The sequence below is a fragment of the Candoia aspera genome, chromosome 1 (genome assembly GCF_035149785.1).
Source record: "Candoia aspera isolate rCanAsp1 chromosome 1, rCanAsp1.hap2, whole genome shotgun sequence".
Classification (NCBI taxonomy): Eukaryota; Metazoa; Chordata; class Lepidosauria; order Squamata; family Boidae; genus Candoia; species Candoia aspera.
The window spans coordinates 131,557,355-131,578,113 of NC_086153.1; the positions used below are offsets into that span (position 1 = coordinate 131,557,355).

Below are 20,759 nucleotides of genomic sequence, written 5' to 3' on the forward strand. Positions count from 1 at the left end.
AAATGGGAAAAAAAAATAACCTCTATCACACTTTTCAAGGAAATTCAAAACATGCATCTTTAGTATAAAGTACGTGGGGGGATGTTGCAGTAAATAATCTTTCAAAAACTCAGAAACTAAAGTAGAGCCATTTAGTCTTAAGGCAGAAAAATCCCTTTCAAGAGAATAGTTTATTTTGCAAAAAAGTCCTGCATGTATGTGGATTCTGGAATCTTAACCAAATCATTTTCTCTCTTTCCCCACCTCGTCCCAAAGACTAGTGTCGTTTTTCCAGAGACATTCTGGAAAATAAATTTAACAGTAGCCAGAGCTTAGGTCTTCTGATGCAGAACCTAAAGTGTTTAGAAATTAAAAGAAAGGGGAAGTTGTATAGGACATTCCTATCCAGTTTACTAAAAAAAAAAACATTTTAGGGATCATATCACACTTGAAATGGATTAAAACCCATCAAGTCAAAATGTGATGAAATAGCAGTAATTTTCACCCATCACTAAATAATTTGAGAAAAAAGCACATTTAAACATGAATGAAATCTGTATGGAGAGGTATTTTGAGAGTTTTTGAATGGTAAATCAATGCAGTAACAAAACGTGACAAAATTACTGAGAGCATGCTGGAAAAATCTCACAAAATGGAAGTGGTTAAATTAATCTGAAGCACTTGAAGCCCATCAGTCATCAAAAGTGCTGCATATTATGCATTGTTATATAGTGTTTACCTTACCTCTTACAATTTCTGTGCTTTTTAAAGCAGTGAACAGGTAAACATGTTAGTAAATCCTTTTTTTCACTTCCAAGGTCACTTATGGTTTAGTCTAAATCTAATATTCATGTTAATATCACTGGAAATCAATTATCTCTGCATTAGTTTTGTGTGGTGAGTTACTGCATGTCATTTATGAACTTATTTTCTGTGCTGAAGCAGAAGGTAACATCAATGGTAGGTATCTGAAACTTAAAAAGCATATTTTGCACCTGAATTCTCCTTGTCAAATGAAACAGTGAAAGTCAGGACCATACAATATGGGATGGTAGACTGAGAGTGTCCTTAGTTGTGGCTGGTTTTAAATGGATGTGCTATTTCATAATTTAATTCCCTCCCTCCTCCACACCCTCCCCTAAGGTTACCCCCTGTCTTAGCTTGTCCTCAAAGGAAACTAAAACAAAGAACAAAAAAGAGCTTTGGGAGCCATATCAGTAGTAAAAAGAAGAAAAGAGAAGGGTTTGGCCCACTGTCCTGAGAAGATGTAGGATATTAGTGGGTAAAAGGGGAAGAGGAGAACTCTGGAAGAGGTTTCCCTTGGTCTTCACCCCAGAAGAGAACATGTTCAAATGGAATTCAGGAGAATAATTTAAAAAAAAGATCAAACAGTGGCAGCTCAGGTAAGTGAACATATGGTTAGGGAGCACCTGGCTGCCATGAAGGAATGTAAGTCACAGGACTAGGCCACTGACAACTGAGAGCCTTGAAGGAGCTTCTAGATGTGATTTCTAAGTCCATTCCTGTGAGTGTTAAGAAATCAGGGTGGACAGGTACACCCAGAGAGTTTTTGAAGGAGAAATGTTGTTGCTAGTTTCAAAATAGGGAGAAAAGAAGGGCCAGGAAAGCGCAGGCTAGTCAGCCTGATATTGATACTAGGCAAAACTCTGGAACAGATTATTAGGCAGGTGGTTTGTGAGCATTTAGGAAATAATGTATTGCTGTGCAAGAACCAATGTGGATTCATCAAGAATAAATAATGCCCAACTACTTGGTCTCTCTCATTCTCACTCTCTCTGATAGAATGATTAATTTAGTTGGCCACAAAAATGTAGTGGACATAATATACCTTGATTTCAGCAAAGCATTCAACGAAGTCTCCCGTGAGATTCTAGTAAAGAAGATGGTAAAATATGGGTTGGAGTATACCGCCATTACTTGCATACAGAATTGGTTGAAAAATGTACCCATCAAATGTACATCAGTGTCTTCAAATAAAGTTGGAAAGAAGCATCAAATGGCAACAGGACTCTGTTCCAGGCCCAGTGGTCTTCAGCGTGTTTATAAATGACTTGAATAAAGGCTTACACATTGCAATTATCAGATTTATTCATAACAAAAAACAGTATGAATAGCAAACCCCTTAGAGTTAAAATGTTATCTACCAATCCTTCAGGCAGCAGAAAACTACTTTGAGATAAAATTTGCTGCCTCCACTTTAGTCTCTATCTGCCACAGGCCCAGGACCACAAAATGGTGGTGTCCTTATTTATTGTGTGCAGGGCATGTTTAGAAAAGGAACTGGTGATTTCCCCCCTCACCGTTAAATGTTACCATCTGGCAAGAAATCATCTATCTGTCACTCTCCTTAATATGGGCAGGGTTTGGGTTGGAGGAGATTAAGGTGAAGAGGTCAGCTGGACTGACAGGTGGCTAGGCTGGCTCTGTGCAAGTGTTGTTTGTACGTGTATTCAAAGTGAGCTTAACTAAGATGTGTCCAGCACTCACGGGGAGGGACTGCAGTGTGAAATGGCAAACAGAGTGCCAACAGCCTCACTTGCTCATCAGTTGTTAATTCAGGCTCCTTCTGAACATGGGTTTAGAGTTCTTTTAGAAAAGCATTATTCTTGTTCCAAAGGAACTCAAATAACAGCTAATGGGATGTGGGTAGGGGGAGAACTGTGAGACCCTCACACTATCAACACCCATTCACTGTTATATAGGGTCCAGCAGATGGTGAACAGCAGAGGGGTGAAGTAGCATCCCCTGCTATACCATGTAGCCCTCCCCACTCCTATCACTTAGTTGTTCTTTGGGCTCCAACAGTGACATGTGGTGGTGATGGGGTACCATATGGCAAAGTGATTCTGACCACTTCATCATGCAACCCTTTCCTGTCACTGCCAGTAAGTATTTACATGGGGTCTGTGCAGTTCCTGACCACCCATGCCTGTCAACTGTGGAAGTGCAAAAAACGACTGATGGTACTGAAGAATTGATGGTGGCCCAGTGAAAGAAAATCCTCCACAAAGACAGAGATATGAATGTACCTTCCCCCTGCTGGGGAGGTAATGGGAAAGAATAAATCTGCAGAACAGTAGCCACAAAGAAGGCTCCTTTCCGCAGAGACAAAAACACACCTTTCTTCTGCTCTCCTGGGCTCTTCCCCACCAGCACCAACTGCAACAGCTCTAGCTGAGCTCTTCACATTCATCTGCATTCAGCTCTCTGTATTTCCACCACCATCAACCACTGTCCAGGATCCATTTTTAAATTTATTTGTTATATCCTGCCTTTTCTCTGGGAGCTCAAGGCATGTAGCACTCCCTCCTTCAATAACAAGAACCCTCTGAGGTAGGCTGGGCTGAGAGAGAGAGAGAGAGAAAGAGAATGGTCCAAAGTTCCTTAGTGGGGTTCCATGGCTAAGGACAGACATGAACTTGAGTCCCATAGTCATAGTTCAACAGTTTACAACTGTACTACACTGGATAGAATGTTCTTTTGAACCTATGGGGATTACACATGGCAGGGAATGCACTAGTGCCAGCTGTTAGCTCCAAGCTGCAGGTGTGAAAGTGATTAAAGTCTTGTCCGTTACAGGCAGCAGCTGCCAGCTGGTTAATTAAGGTCACAGAGCTGAGCTTGTTAACTTGTGGTTAATACTTTTTGTGGAAGCCCTGCACTGTGGAGAAAAGTAGCTAAGGAAGAGATTGGTTGTTGTTCCTGTGCCTGACCTGTTTTTTTCCCTCCCTCCTCACAAAGTGGAGAGATTGGAGAGGAAGGGGTTACAAGAGAGTAAACAGGCACACAATGGAGAATACACATTGAAAGGAATGTGCTAGCACTGGCTGTTTGCCTAGCATGCTTGGGGCGAGCTCATGAGGCAAACAGCTGTCCCTAGCACATTCCTTTTGATATGTACTGTATTCTCCATTGTGTGCCTGCTAACTCTCTTGTAATCCCTTCCTCTCCAATAAATGTAAATACAAACACTAATTCCCTTCTTGCTAATTATCTCAGTGCCAGGGTGAACATTCCAAAGGGCAGGGGAGTGGGGAAAGCTGAAGTAAAATCCTAAGCACAGTTGTGGTCATATGATTTTCCACTTAGAGACCATGTCCCTTAGTGACCAAGTTGCCAGTCCCAGTCATGGTTGCTAAACGAGGACTATCTGTACTGTTGTTAGTGTCACATGTCATCTTCAGCCAATGGAAATCAGGATTACGATTCCCAAATAGTTTTTGTAAGGAAAAGGAGCCTCTAGTTACTCCCAACCTGATATCTCTGGAGCAGGAAGCTGAGAAAAAGCTAAACCAAACTTAGAAAAATACAGTCCCTTGTGCTTTAGTGCAGCGGAACAGCAACTGTTTTGAGCTTTTAAGTCATTTGGCGTACAGTATCTGTTACTCTTTCTTCTGTAATCATCTTTCCTGAATGTCTTTGAGGCTTTCTGTAGGCAGGATGTGCTTTCTGTTTATACAAGGCAAGGTATTCTTTCTTCTTTCAAATCATGCTTGCAAGAATTGATTCCTCTGTCATGGCTTTGATCACAAGCACCTACAGTACTTGTTCCTGGCACTCAAATCTAATCCCTTAATTGTTTTGTACTTGACATATCTTCATTAACTGAGAGGGTCTTTGAGCCAGAGACTCTGTCAAGTTTGGTAGACAGTTAGATATGTGTGCGTGCATGCATGTGTGCATGCACATTATGTACAAGGTGTGTGTGTGTAGGTAGGTAGGTAGGTAGATAATCTCTGTACATAACATGAAAGGACAAGATGATCTAATGAAATACAGAAGATTGAAGAGACCTCTACCATACTTCAGTTCCATTAATGCAGATGCATTCTTTAATCTTTCCTTCTTTTAATTTTAGATCAAGCAGCTTTTTAAAAAAATTCAGCCACTCAAAGGCAGAGATGGTGGAGAGGAAGGCTGCAAATACATGTGGTTTGCTACCCACATGATTATTATTCTCTTAAGGCTTTCAATTGCATGTATTAAACCTAGTGCTAAGTCTGCTATTCTACATTTTTATGGGCTGTTTTGCAACTGCATATGATTCCTGTTAGCTAAAATACTAAACTTTAATCTGCTCACTTAAGCTGTACAAACTTTGTAATGGCCTTTATATAAATCTGCTTTCTCAAACATGTCTATTTCTCTGCTTATATAGCTATATTTATAGCTAAAGCAATTATAGTTATATTTATTTCTATTAATCCAAATTACTTGGTAGACATCAGACACCCAGCCTCAGCTGTCTAATTTTTCAAAAGATTATTTTAATTTAAAAAATTAGAAGCTGACATGTGCAAAGCAAAGCACCATTCCCAGGCATCATATTTATTTCCAATAATCCCTCTCAGCTCCCATAAGGTTCATAAGCATTCCTAGGAAATAAAAATGCTGGGAAGATACAGCCCAGTGCTATGTTTGAAAAACCATCCTGCTACCCACAGGGGAAAAAAAAAAGACAAAAATAACCCAAGGTGGTGGGAAGCTAGTAAATGGATGTTTTATGACTCGATGCAACCACAAGACAATCATTTTATTAAAGCACAAATTCTACCATAGCAGCCATTTTGTTACAGCATCCACTACCACCTGTCAACATCCAATTTACTGAATTTATTTTACAGCATGTATAAACCACTCAAATAGACTCTGAATTATTACTCATTATTCTGACTAACCCCAAAAGTTTGCCTATCCCTGACCTATGATGAGAGATTGTAGGGAAGCTGGGAAAACAGTGGGTGAGCCATGTGACAGATTATCTCATAAATGGCAACTGAGCCCAGGTGGAGAAACATCTGGGGAAAAGCATGTCGAAGAGATTCTACCTAATTAACTCAGTATGAAGGAGGCTAGGAAATTCCTATTATAGTCTCCTAGATTCTATATTTGCCCCTGAACAGCACTAAAGGTACCTCAATGAAATCCATGTCATTCTTCTTTCCTTGGTCTTGCCGACTACACAATCCTGGGGCTTGACACTTATATGAATCTAACTGAAATCTCTGGTAGTTCTTCTTGTACCATAGTCTTCACTTAATAACTGGAATTCTCTAGAATTTTAGCATGGCCTGTTACATGATTATTTTTTTAATGGTGGGAAAGATAAAATACAGATTTTTCTACATGCAAAATTTGAGTTCTTCTACTGAGTTTAGGCCTTACTCCAATCTCTCTCTCAAAAAAAAAAAAAATAGGGTAACCAAGGGAATACCTGTTAAAATTATATTCCCAATGCAATCTACAATATAAAAAATATCCCTCATATTGATGGTTCTGTTATACACCATAGTATATTGATTCCCCACTTGGTTTTTTCCCACAACTTTGTCAAAGACCTTTGAGAGAGAGAGAGAGAGACAGACAGACAGACATTTACACATACACAAACATAAAATGACAGTTATTAGTACTGGGATCTTCTTGCTCTCTGATGTGGAGGCCTCAGCCTAAAAGCCATACATGTCTGTGTTCACTCAGCTTCATATCCATTATTGCCTACATGATCTTGGAGACACAGTTTCAGGCATTACCTTCAGTTAAAAAATGGCTGCAATAGTAAGTCCTCTGAATACATTCTCTGGCTTGGGGACCTGAATTTGTGGTAGAGCCTATGCAATGGTTATGTTAATTGTTGTTGTGAGTCAAACACACACATGTCATTCCAGCATAGTTTGGTGAAGGCACAAGGATGTGTGTCTCACAAGGGATTCAGACTGATACAACAAATAGCACAAACAACCTTCTTGTGAACATTTCCCCCCTTTTTATTAGCAAATAAGGCATATTACTAGTTTCATTTTCAGATATGCAAAGCAATGCAGGCAGTATTAATTATAGCAGCAAAACAAGCCAGATTCCTTTTCTCTGCTCTCCACCCCCCTCCATCTTTCTGATAAGTGATAATGAAGCGGCAATAAAAGGGTAAATCAAAGGCTGGATTCATGTGTGTCTGTCCAAGCATTTTAAAGTTAACACACTCTCTACTGGAAATGCATGCAGCCTGCTGTATTGATGAAATGTGTATATTGCTTTTCTGGATTCCCACTTAGCGTTAAGGAAGAGGGATAATTGTGGATGGGTTGGCAAGAGGATACTGTCTTTTGCTCTTTTCAGTTTCTGCAGAAGCCATCTGCATCAGTTAGAAATGTCCCTTTGTGCTTTCTCCTGTTGATGGTCTTTGGGCCACTCTAGAAACTGCAATTCTCCAGTGATCTCCAAAACCTGCTCTGGAACCAGCCTATCTTCACCAGTTCAAACCAGCCTAGTCTATCTTAGGATACCGGTCATTTTTTTTCTCCTTCCAGAAAGTCCAGCTTTCTGTTCCCCTCTTTCTAGCACAGCAGCAGCCCCTCTGCAGAGAAGGCTTCGGCTTCTACTCTCAGTTCCTACAGTCAACTAAAAAAAAAAAAAAGAACTAAATATACGTTTGCAATAATATCAATTACTGGTATTTCACCATAGGGTTTTTCACTATTAGATTGCCCAGTGGAATTCAGTTTTCACTAGAGCTACAGAAAAGTCTGAAAGCATTTCTCATTCTTCTAACCTGTGCATAAAAATCTGAAAGATGCTTAAAGATGTTAACATTTCTCAAAGACAAGTGCTTATGCAGAGCTTCTTTAGGTTTGCCTAGTTTCTGTTTTTTGATGTAATAAAGAGAACTGTGTGTGGAGAAGGTCAAGGGGGAGGCAAATCCCACCCATATGAAAGAGGTGGAACTTGCAATGTGATGACACAACACTGCTTTTGTCATGTTTTTTGCCTTAATAAGAGAGGACAAAAAGTGAAAAAATAAAACAATGGTGAAAGAAAAAAGAAAGAGAACGAAAAAAGAGTAAAATTTTGTATATATAAAATATTCATCTATCTCTTCTATTATCTATCTATCTATCTATCTATCTTTCTATCTATCTATCTATCTATCTTTCTATCTGTTGTTGTACTGCTATTATCCTTTTGATGAAAGAATTTAATCCTTAGACATCTCTGATCGTAACAGAATAACTAAATAGCTAAAATATTGTATTCTTTTTTCTCCCCTCCCTCCTTTTCTTAAAACAAACAAACAAAAAATCAGCTGAAGGTGCTTGTGGAGGTACTCTTCGTGGGACCAGTGGAATTATTTCAAGTCCTCACTTTCCTTCTGAGTACAACAATAATGCAGACTGCACTTGGACCATTCTTGCAGAGCCAGGAGATACCATTGCTCTGGTTTTTACAGATTTCCAACTAGAGGAAGGCTATGACTTCTTAGAGATCAGTGGCACTGAAGCCCCATCCATATGGTAAGTTAATACTAACATCTTTATAGAAGCCATATTTGTCCATATACAGTATCTATGCATTACAATTGCTGCTTACTCTAAAACAAGGAGCATCATTAACACTTCTATCCTTTTAATCAAGAGTGCACCTACTGTACATTCCTGCCACTAGATGCAATGAAACATTATACAAATGCTCCACTGTGACTTATTTTGGGAAAACTATTAAAATTAAAGGAAGGAAGGGGGAAAAAAGGGGGGGGGGACCTTATAAAAATGCTAAATACGATGAAATGGTAGGATAGTGCCCTCTAATGGATGGATCAAAAATTATTCTACTGTGAGTCATCTTAACCTTTTAATAAATTACACTTTAAAAGTATTGTTGTAATGAAATGAGTTGCTTCTTTTGATAAAAGAGAACAGATTCTACTGTAATGTTGGAATTCATTTTGACAATAGCGCAGCTAGCTAGCATGGAGTTCAGTGTGGTGAAGAAATAGCTCTTATTGAAGAATATGTTGAAGGTGAGGCAGTATTTTCATATGGTGGAAGTTCTACACAGAGTTCCATGTTTTTAATATATATGTCTTTTCTACAGTGTATTCTCCAGCCAATAATTGTATAATTTATGCACACCAGTAGCATTTAAGCATGACATAAGGAACAACACCAAAAATAAAATTATCTAATAGACTTAACTGACATATTTTATTTGTAATTAAGTTTAACTATGAATGGTTTCCATACTATAACAGATATAGCCTAAATATATTGCATGATATTATAACAGAGCTAAAATTAGACTGGTTATATGTGGATTTATTCAGTATGCAAACCTAGATACCTTAGCTGGAAATAGTGAGAGTAACAGTAAGTACTTTAATTCCAGTTACTTCATCCAGTTGTTTTCAAATATCATGCGGTGGCAGTAATGGTCATTCCAGCAGTAGAAGTATTTTTCTGTGGATAATGCAATGAGCTGTACAGCATTTTAGCAAAACCTTGAATATTTGTTTGTCCTTACAAAAGAAGCAGCAGTGGTTTTTGCTTTAGTGTTATATGTGGGCAGGGTCTTTTGTGTACATTTTCCTTTCCACCCACACTCTCTCTGTACATTTCTGTATGTATGCACAAGAACTACATTTTTGCTCTGCCGCTAATCAGAACTCACCCAGTGAGTTTAACTGGGAACAATTTTAAGGTACAATAGATGTACATACATAAGCATACCACCATAGCGGTCCAGAGAGGAATAAGGCAATTCATTGTGTTTTCTTAAGTTACTCAAAATGGAGCAGGTCTCCACCTTTGTCACTTGTTCAGAATTCTCCACAGAACTTCTTCTCCAATATTGTAATGGTTGCCTAATCCCAAATACTCAGTCTCACAAGCCCGGGCTTAAAGATAACTGATTTATTAAAGGAATAGTATGCAAATACAGAGAAAGCTGAGAATGAGCCAAAGCGCGCGAAATACAAACTAAATACCCTCGCTTCAAACCCAATCCCGCCCCTCACCCCACCATAGTAACCACCCCCTCCCAGGTGTTGGCAACCGTCACACATCGGCCTGGGAAAGCAACCTTGAATACATGTCATAACCCAAACGTACATTCCTGCAGAACAGCAAGGGGATTACAGCCTGGCACGGCTGAAATTCCCCTCCCCGCAAATGACAGACACGGAACAGGAAAGTGACATGTGAAACGTTACGATGTATTCAAACCATTGGAACGATGAACATGACAAATATGTAGTTTGGGAGCCAATTGTGCTGGGATGGAAAGGAGGGCACTGAGTGCCAAGGAGGGTGAAAATATATACCCACACATGGAAATACTACTTCTTGGTGCTTGCTACTTCATTAAGATGCCTTGATAAGAAGAAGAGAGAGGGGAAGGATTGGATTCAGTGACTGACTGACTGCTCTGCTCTCAAATCAGAACAATTCTTTGAAATCAGCTGAGAAGCTGACCAATATTAAAGCTATTTTATGTACTTGATTGATTTAAGAACAGTATTTTTATTTTATGGAAAGAATCAAGAGAGTTAGTCTATCTGCTTTTTACCACCCAAACTCATCTCCAATCCTTTCATGAAGGGCATCATTATTTCTGGCCACTCTCTCTTTTCTTTGCACAAACCCCTCAACTTGGCAGCCTGGAATTTTCCACACATTATTCCCACCATAAGACCCTTTTTCACTGCAAACGTTATTGCCTTCTGTCCCCAAACAAACAATCCATACAATCTGCATTGCCTAAAAGGCCTTGATTTCTATGAAATTCAGCATGCTTCTTCCACTTATATTGTTCTAATGTTCCACAATCTATATCCAATTCTGATAAAACCAGAAAGCTTATAGACATTTCTTTGTGTTCTTCCTGTGCTTCATATGAGACATGAGTCAGGATGAACAATTTCTGGACCAACAGAAAAACAGGACCAGAATATTGTCCCATTTTCCAAGCTAACTATTGGCCTCATGGTGCACCTGGCTGGCTTAGTTCAACTTTAAAATATGACTAACTATAAGTCATGGAGCACCGTGGAGATGGCCTTGAGGGAAATATTCAGAAGCCATTACAAAAGCAAACAAAAAGAGGAACAACAATTCCTTAAGCCCTCGGAAAGGAGGCTGGCTCCTCCCTTACTTACCTGGGTATAGGTGGGAGGGAAGGAAAGACACAATCAGGCTTTCAAGATTCTGGTATAATAGCCTATTTCAATAAAACTTTATTCTAGTCTTCTTCTGTGAAGTCTGTTTCCTGACCAGGACAGCCTTGAAGGGCTGACGTAAGGAGAGGTAAAGTGTGCCTGGCAAAATTTTAGGTGGCATTTAGGGTGGTGCCCAATGGCTCAGCAGGGGATTTTATACCATTTTTCATAGAGAATGAGAATGAGAAAATTTTAAAACTATGCCTTTGAAGCACAGAGCATGTTTTTGTTGAAGATCATTACATCTTAATCAGAAAAATGCCCTCCCATTTCACAGCAGATGGGCCCACAGAGAGGAAGAGGCACACTTTGCTACAATAGATCAATGGAATCTCTGAGGCTTAAAACATGGAAATGGTTCTGTCTTCATTTTCTACTATTAGTAGGTTTTTCATAAATATCTGGCTGGTGGGTTTGGAAACAGTGTGCTAGATTAAAAGGTATATACGGAGTTTGATCCAACTGCACTTTTCTGATGTTCTCAGAAATCTTACTAGATTTAATGGGCTTGCTCTAAGTCTGCCTGTCAGATCAAGCAATGATTCTCTTTTTCTTAAGCAAACTTTTTTATTATTATTATTCGGAAGGGGTTAAATGGGATGTCAGTGTGTGAAAGGAGCAAACCCAATGCTAATTAACTTTTTTTTTAAGTAGCAAAGCTAATTCTAACCTATTTACCACAAATTACTGTGTAATCATATAGGAACATAATGTAAATTGTTGCAGAACTGAAGCAGGTGTTGATTTACAACCTTAAGTTGTATTCTGCATATAAAAATATTTTATAGAAATAAGAAATACATTTTTTGTTTTTGTTTTTTAAGAATGCCAAGTTTTTATTAAATGAGTGCTACTTTCAGAGCAATATGTGCTATTGGATTGTTGAACATGCGTAATTATTCCATCATGTTATTTTTGTTTTGTTTTTTAAGTCAGATTTTAGTTCCTCTAATTGAGCACAGACCTGACATACAAACATATAAAGCTCAAGAATAATAACTGTGCTTAATGCAGTTTTAATTAAAGTTAATTATTAAATAAGTTGCATAGTTGTTAAACATGACTATTTGTGTTCTGAGTTGATAAGCATGGGTGTTGTGCATCTATATCATTTAATAAGAGCTACTGCTACTTAATTAAACCCCAATAATATGTGTTGATTTCTGTGACCTTACTTTGAAATCACATTCTTGCTTTTCCACAATAAATTAGTTATTCTAATAATTAATTTTGATTTTATTATTCATTCCTTTTATCGTTATTTTGGAAGAAATGGTGAATTACGGAAGGAAATGATTTGGGCAGTCTAATACATTTTTGGCAAGAAATGTAGTTGCTAAATTTCTTTTATGATGCAAAAAGGGAGAACTAGCATGAAAATCACCGTATATGCTCAGCAACTTAACTCCTTAATAGTTCCATTGTTTGATTTGATTTGGTTAGATCAGAACAGCCAGTGTAGGAGTATTTACATTCAAACATGATACTTTATTTTAGAAATCAAATCTACATTTTCCAAATCTGCACTGAATTTCTTTATTGGCGAGCCTCTACAGCAGTTCAGTCTTTGACCAGTTCACTAGTTTTTTAAAAATGTAATAGGCTAACACTTATGGACCTTCATTTTCTTAGCTGTTTGCTTTGAGAAAGTTATATGTAAACTATGTCTTTTTTAAGCTGAAAATATTCTATACAAAAGGATACTTGAATAGTGCATAACTTAATATTCTTTTTTACCTTACTTTCTTTTCTTTTTCTCTAAAATGACTTTATTTTTTAAAACATTTAACAATAATTGTATTCCAGTTTGCAAATCAATTCAGTAAGTGTGAATTAGTATTAGAATGTAAACCAAAACAACACCCACATTTCTACCCTACTTCTGTCATAAACCATCTATTTTTTTAATACTCTGTTTTTTTGAATTGATGAACCCAACTCTTACTAAAGGAACTTGAATATAGGCTAGCCATAAAATTATGACTAATACCATTGTTGTTTATTAACACATAAATAATACTGCTATGAGTAGTGAATATCCCTAGCAATTTTTCAGTTATGAAAATATGGAAAATAGTCTGTCGGATATGACAACTGCTAAATAATTTGGGATATTTCCATATGACCATATGTGCCTATAGACCCAAACTGGATGCAAGGTGAAAAGTTTGACCAGAAAACGTGACACTAAAAGAAATGCAGAACTGAGATTTTGTTGTTTATCAGAACTGTGCAGAGCAGTCAAAGAAACTTTGCCAAGCACATTGGTGTGATTGAAGGCCCCTCTTCAAGGTGTTAAAGCAAAAGTATCCTCTAGAAGATTTGGCCTGGCTGTTTCAAAGTATTTTTCTCGCTGCCTGGACATGGATCTGCATGCACAGCTACTTTGCTTTGCTGGCAGACTCAGTAGAAATGTTCTGCATGAAACGAGGGCACCAAAAGGAAATTTGTTTTGCCAGAGTTTCTATTCCGCTGATGGATGGATACCTACAAAAACAATCTTGTGGAAAGATATAACAGGAAGACACCTCTTATGCCATTGCTGAAATATCACATGTAAACAAGTTCAGTATAAAAATCTGAGGTTTACTTGGAACTGTTGATGAAATGGCATGAACCTTTCTAAACCATCGGTGGATCACCAATGATCTAAATACATCTATTCATTAATTGACCCAGTACAACTTGCGAAAGCTTCCATGTATAGTTGATTTTTTTATAGGTATTGAAAGTAGAGTTCAGTATTCCATAGCTAAAGGGATTAACAAATATTATTTCTTCTGCTGAACATATGCTGATCCTATTGTTGCTAACACATCCAAGAATGGTGAATTTATGAAGGTTCTGCCATTAAAACAGGTCTGAAAGCAAATGGTAGTAATGCTATTAATGGTAGCAGTAGAGTGGTGTAATTGATTGGCCTTCATACTCTAATATGTAGTTCTTGCTTAGAGACTAGTCATCTGCTGAGATCAAAATGTGTTCAGTGTGCAGCATGAATGGAAAAGAAGGAGTAAATTGATGCTTAATTCATAGAGCATTAGCACTTCTTATGCACCTGCTAATTTACCACCTCCTGCGTTAGCAAAATACAAAGGCATAATTCATATCCATCATTCCACATCTGAATCTGTCAGGAATACAAGACTGAGCATATGCTTTTATAACTTGTATATGACCTATGATGTAATTTGCTAGTGCACAATAAATTACATAAAAAGCTAGTATGTTTCTAAAATGTAAGATATATTTATAGAAAGCTGACAGTCGATTTCCTTTGGCAATTCATAATTGGCTTTCCATTTCATTCCAGGGGCAAGCTATATTGAGTATCAATAAATGGGAGGGGGTACAGTTCAACTAAATCTTGACATAGTTCTTCAGTGTACATGGAGGAATCAAGATTTGTAATCCTCCTAGATTTAAAAAAGGAAAAGAAAACCAAGGCCAAACTTCTCCTGAAACCTCAAGCTATCTCTATATAACAGATTCCTTCTCTAATTACTTAGACTTTCTGTCAAAAATGATTTCTTATGGTTTATAGCATGCTTTTCAGGAGATGGATGATAAGGCATGTGTGTGTGTGTGTGTGTGTGTGTTTGTGTGTATGGTTTTTCAAAGACTAGGACAATTAATGCTCTTCTCCAGTGTCTGAAAATAAGCATTTCACAAATGCTTATGTATTTATTTTTCTCTAGCTTTCCATTATGCAAAACCACCAAGTGTGCACATTCACATCTAGATTATTTCTTCATAAAATATATGTGAAACAATTTGAAATTGATTTGTACATGTAACAGAGTTTTCTTTGTTGCCTCTAAAAAAATTTCTACCCTTTACTATGTGACTGAATACATATCTTGGTATGAATCCCAGCTGGAAAACGTAGATGTATTCTTAAAACCAAAAAACCCATAAACAATACAGCAGATAGTAATTCATGGATAACAGGTAGAATACCTTGGTTTGGAATGAGATTGCGAACTAGATACATCTGCAAATGGAAAACATAGAGGAAATATTTGATAAGTCATCCTGCAATCCGTAGCTCTGAAAATGTCCTCTGGAGGTTGTGGGACTTCTGGACAATTTAGAAGTTGTGATGGTAGAAGTAGGGAGGAGTATGATATGGTGAATGCCAGCCTTCCTCCTTCCTCCAACAGTAGTTTATCCTGAATGAAAATAGCAGGACTATGCTGAATCCACTTTGTAGTGCAACATTAAATAGGATTAAAAATAATCTTTGAAGCATAGTGAATTTCTGAGGTTCAAGAGAACGGCACCTAAGGAGGGGAGGTTCATTCAGTAATCAGAGCATTGTGGTCCATTTCAACATTCTGAGTTTTGGGGCCCAGATGAATTACTTGCAGGAAGGATGAAGGTGTGTAGAAAAGAGCTGTGGGACCACATCATTCTGGCCATTGCCACATGCCTGGATGATTCATACTTTCCATCACTGCTCTCTCTCTGTATGTAGGTATATGTACACAGAGAGAGAGAGAGAGAGACAGAGAGATTTCATTTAAAAGTTCCTTTAAAAATGAACCGGTGGCCATTAGTGCATTGTTTAATATATATGTGTGTATTTGAAAAATAGTGCTTTAGCAGCTGGGTAAGAAATGACAGGTTCTGGAGTACCAGTACTTCTATGGTTGTGCATGTGTGAAATACTCTGCAAATTCAGCAATTCAGAGATGTGACTTCTAGAAAACCTGGGCTATAAAGTGAACTGCAAGGAGCTCTGGGGAATAATTCTGCCAAGTAACAGTAACAAATAGTTCATAAGCAGGGTTATCTCTACCATTAGTGACAGTAATTGTCAATCATAATAAAATAAAGGCCATTTAACTTATTATGGTTCCACCATTATTCCCAGGAAGAGGGAGAATTTCTGCTGCATGTTCCAAAACAGCCCACCAGCTTTGAGTCCTTGGTCCACAGGCACGGTGTTTATAAATGTGTTGCTGTGCATGCATAGGTTGGCATTGTGTAGGTAATTTCCTGTATTGCCTCAAGCAGCAAAATATTTTGGGGAAACTCTGTTAACACAATATTTCCAAATGGCAAAATTTGGGGCCAAAAATAAGGCTGGTCACTATGCAGACCTTTAAGGTTAATCATTTAATCATCTGAAAGAGTTATAGCTCTCTTGCTAATAATGAAAAGAGTATTTTAGCTTTGTGACACATCCCTGATCTAAACTGACACTTAAATTAACCCTTCAGGTATAGGTGGACAATGTCAAATCTATCTGGATTGGACTTTTGCTTGATTTTAGAAGTTTCAAGGGTGAAGGCAAATAAGCAACTCCTTTCTAGGAAACTAGGCTTGTCACACATTTTTGCAGCGGGTATCAAATTGGCAACAAGCTCTTCAAAGCCTTTTTTGTTTTAATTGTATGGCATAGCAGTTCGGTGTTCATGCTGCTTTTTCTTGCTGGGAAATCCTTCTGAGGTCCAGCAGTCAGATGTGTAGACTATTTAGCCGTGACAAGTCACGTTGCCTGTGGTGCACCACGAGGAGGCTAGTCTACATTGCACCGAGTTGGGCTGAGAGAGAGTGACTGGCCCAAGGTCACCCAGCCAGCTTTCATGCCTAAGGCGGGACTAGAACTCACAGACTCCTGGTTTCTAGCCCAGAACCTTAACCACTAGACCAAACTGGCTCTCTTCAAAGCTATTCAAAGCCAATAGCTTAGAATGAAGAAGAGAGAAACTATAGTATATGAACATTTCATGAGTGTATATCATTTTTCAATCCCTGTATGTTAAGAAAACTAACACACTTACTGTACTTTCTTACTTACAAACAGTTGCATCATCCAGAAACTCCTAAGAATACCTCCAGAGGAAAAAAAAGTATTCAGAAGTAGTTTTAGTGTTTTTCTTTTTTAAGTAAGATGAGCAGGAAAGTCAGGGACTGGTCACCAGACATACGAAGACTGTTACTGCAAAAATGGAAAGGGGGCATGCAGTAATTGTCATTTATTTGCTCACTGCAGTATGCCCCTGTCAGCTTAGAACTACAGTTTTCTTATATAGTTTGTTCAGATTTTTTTTCCAAGTTGTGAATTATAGAGCTCAAATTTAATATACCTAATATAATTAATATAGGTAGTGTATCTAGTGTAATATATTTCATAATACACACAACAATTTTGACTGGCTGTGATGAACCATCTATATCATCCTTTCCTAACTCAAGGTTTCTTTGATAGAGAGGCATTGCTGCTAAAGAATATTAACAATCCAATTTCTTGGCATGTTTCAGACTTCTGGTGTTAGACTTTTGGCAGCAGGCAGAGACAGCTTCCATTTTCTTCCCCTTTAAGCTGAGCCTTCACTGCACTTACATATTTGTAAATAAGTATGAATATCACAAAACACCTTAAACTTAGCTGCCTCTCTGGAACATCTCACTATTCAGAAAATCAGGGTGTATACATAATACCTTGTTAAAAATGGGTTAATCAGCTCAAATGTGTTCTTTTCTTTCTTTTTAAGAAATATATGAAAATGTGTGCAGTGGAGTTCACTGACTAGATTCTAAGGACAAAGCTCTGCCTGCAGCTTTTTAAAGCTTCCTGCAGGGCTCCTTCCAGGCGGTTTATAGGAAGTTGGTGTTGTAACAGCTTTTGGAATTGATTCGTATCTATACTTCACTTCTGCTGCTTTTGCTTTTCATTTATCTGTTGATTCAAGGATTTAGTAGAATAAAATTTAACATGTCTTTCCTACAGTGATGTGCAATGGAAATCCTTTCCCCATATGTCTTCTGTCAAGTGGCAACTTGCACTGGAAGAGTTATCATATTAATAGGTAGAAGAGCCAAAGAAATGGTAAATGATTATTTTTTCCCAGCAGCCTTGGTTCATAGACTTTTCATGGCTGACCCATTATTATGAAATTGTGCAGAAGCAGAATGACAAATCACAGATTGATTTATTCTGAGCACTGATGGATCTGGCAATTCTCACTGACAGTGAGACTGCATATAAACAACCATACTTGAAATAATTGCTTTGTTCTCAAAAGAAAGATTTGGTAACATGTACTTTGGATTGTGGGGAGCTGTATATAAGTAATTCACTGAAGCTAATGCCTACCCATTGAAGCCATTTAGTGGCCTGCTAGAACCACATAATAGAGCAGAGCTTAACACAGCTGAGGAGCTGTGCACAGAAAAAGAATATTATCTTAAATAGCTTTTATGAGCATGTTAGAGAAACACATGTTATTGATCTTTCACATTTAGCCCTCCCAAGCATAAAGAATTACATGCTTAGACATAGCAGGTTTAAAAGTAAAGTAAAAAGAGCCTTACTGACTTTTATTCTTGGTTCTGTTAGATCCATCTCTGGCGGAAAAATGATGTCCCTTGTTTCTTCTGTTCTTTAACTATACTTAGTGATCTCTTAGCCCTGTAGCTGCTAAAAGCTGCATGGAAGAAAGGGCTAGATGCATGGCTTTAGGCCCAAGATGGAGAAGAGGAGAGCAGCATGCTTGCTGCCTCCTCAGTAGGTGGAAGAAGAGAGAGAGGAAGTGGGAGTGGCAACAAACAGCTTCCTCTAACAAGCATGGAGAGTTGCTTCTTGGGAACAAATTCAATTTACATGCTAATTGAGGCATGCTGATTTGCTAACACTTCCAACACCAGTGACTATAGTTTGAGAATAAATAGGGACTTGACACTAATTTCTAAGATAACTGAAAAGAAAACATTAAGTAATGGATGTTTCCATGTGTATATTTAGTTCTGAATACATCCTTATATATTGACGTACTGTAAGTCACATCCACACAACTGCTCTGCTGTAGTCCCCCCCACCCGTCCCAGAGGGGTTAAGAATGCATGCCACTCTAGATCTTGTTGCCCCCACAGCACACCCCACAGCACACAACCAGGAATGGGTCTATGTTACACTGCTGCCCATGAGGTTTAATGTTCAGGGTCCTAAAGGCGGTTGGTGGTTCTGTCAGCTGAAACTCCAACCCCACCCAATGTCATCCAGCAAATGAAAAGCCTTCTCCAACTGGGATGCCCAACACGCTAGTTATTCCATGCGCTATGCTTCTGCTTTCGTTATTCTTTCCCATTGTACCACTGACCAATTCAATTTAAATGGGTTGATCAACCTGTTTAAAAAAAAATGGCAGCAAAATCCAAAGTTTGGTTTCCCTTGCACTCAAAAAACAGGACTAAGAGGTGGGCCAAAAGACCAGGGACTAGACTGAAAGGGGTAGTCCCACAGGAAACTAGTAGACAATTTGGATCCACAAGGTTGCTGGCACAGAGCATGTCATTTCAGCCCCTTCCCAGCGCACATCAACATGCCTTACATTGATGGACACGGCACCACAAGGCAGGATATCTGGGAACACACTACTTCCAGGACATGGTAGCGTATGCCATCCTCAGGCTGTCTCAGCTATGAGATACAGAGGGATGTGAACAAATGCTGAGAACACCGTCAGTGCACTGTCCTCTTTTAGTACAACGAGGAAGCTGAGTAGATGTTCACATTATCTTCATGACTTTATATTTGTATGTAACACAGATTGTTTTCCTTCATTTGGCAGTTCTGTGGGTTTAATAGTATTTGTGAGTGACTGCTGGGCTTCCATATACCAATTCTGCTGGACGTTGAGTAGAGATAACAGATATTCCAAAATCCTTCTATGGAAAGGAAGTTCTGACCCCAGCCTCTCTGCAGTGCTGAGCTGGTGCTTTTCTAGTCTCATTTGTGGAAACAACAGTTTACATTGGATTAGGTGTTGGGATGGATCCAAGTTCCTTCTGACTGTTGAATTCTGTGATTCTAATCAGGAGGAGAAAGTCATATGGACTTTCACCAAGCAGTGAAGGTCAAGATGAAATTTAAAATTGGTCTAGGAAAGCACTTTGCCATTTTTACAGCTCCCCCACATGGTTACTACACCATTATAAATCACTGTGAATATTGCAAAGTTAGAAAGTCAGGTGGGTAGGTCAATGGCTGGTGGGGATGTGCAAATTATTGATGGGGAGGTTCTGGCATGGATGAAGCACCCTTCTTCAAAGTGTTGAGGCAGCTGTGGTCTCTACAAAACTCAGCATGGCTGCTTCAATGGTTTTCCTAGGTTGTGTACCCATGCATGCATAGACAATACTTCCTCTGGGACTCTCAGCAAAATGAGATGCCCATGTGTGTACATAGGTAGAGACAACCTGGGTAAGCTCTCAAAGCAGACACGTAGGGTCTTAGGGCAGTGTTTATTAATGTTAGCAACTCTAAGATGTGTGGGCTTCAACTCATGGCTGGCTGGGAAATTTGGGAGTTGAAGTCCACTCATCTTAAATTAGCTAAGGTTGAGAAACACTGTTTTAGGGGATGCAGCAATCTCAAGCTTCAAGAAGAGACACCTCACTTACAGAGAAGAGTGACCTCGTTAAATGCTTTGCACAGCCTTATTAAAGGATGCCATTTGTGGGAGTGGGGAGGGTTATGATTAGATGATGGTGTTCTCAAGATTTCAGGGTTGGTAGTAGTGAAGATGACTGTGGGTCATCTTTCATGTATTTCTGAAATACTTGAAAACAGTGGATGGTATGGAAGGGACCTGATAGTAAGAGGTTTATTTCACTCCCTCCCAGAAATGTTGATAAGTTCCCCTCCCTTTTCTGTCTGGGTTTTATAGAAAAATGAGGGTGTCTGTAGAAGGGAAATCCTATTTATCTCTTCTCTCTCCATATATCTTACACAAAACAGCCTCCTATCTCCAAAGCATTCCCT

At 38.6% G+C, this 20,759-nt stretch overlaps 1 protein-coding gene across 1 annotated transcript in view; it reads left to right on the plus strand.

Annotated features, from left to right (window-relative positions):
* CSMD1 (CUB and Sushi multiple domains 1) overlaps nucleotides 1-20,759 on the plus strand; it is a 1,072,463-nt gene that overhangs the window by 456,436 nt on the left and 595,268 nt on the right. The window contains exon 6 of the mRNA XM_063298442.1: nucleotides 8,081-8,288. Within this exon, the coding sequence (XP_063154512.1) occupies nucleotides 8,081-8,288 (208 nt within the window). The remainder of the gene's footprint in view (nucleotides 1-8,080; nucleotides 8,289-20,759) is intronic.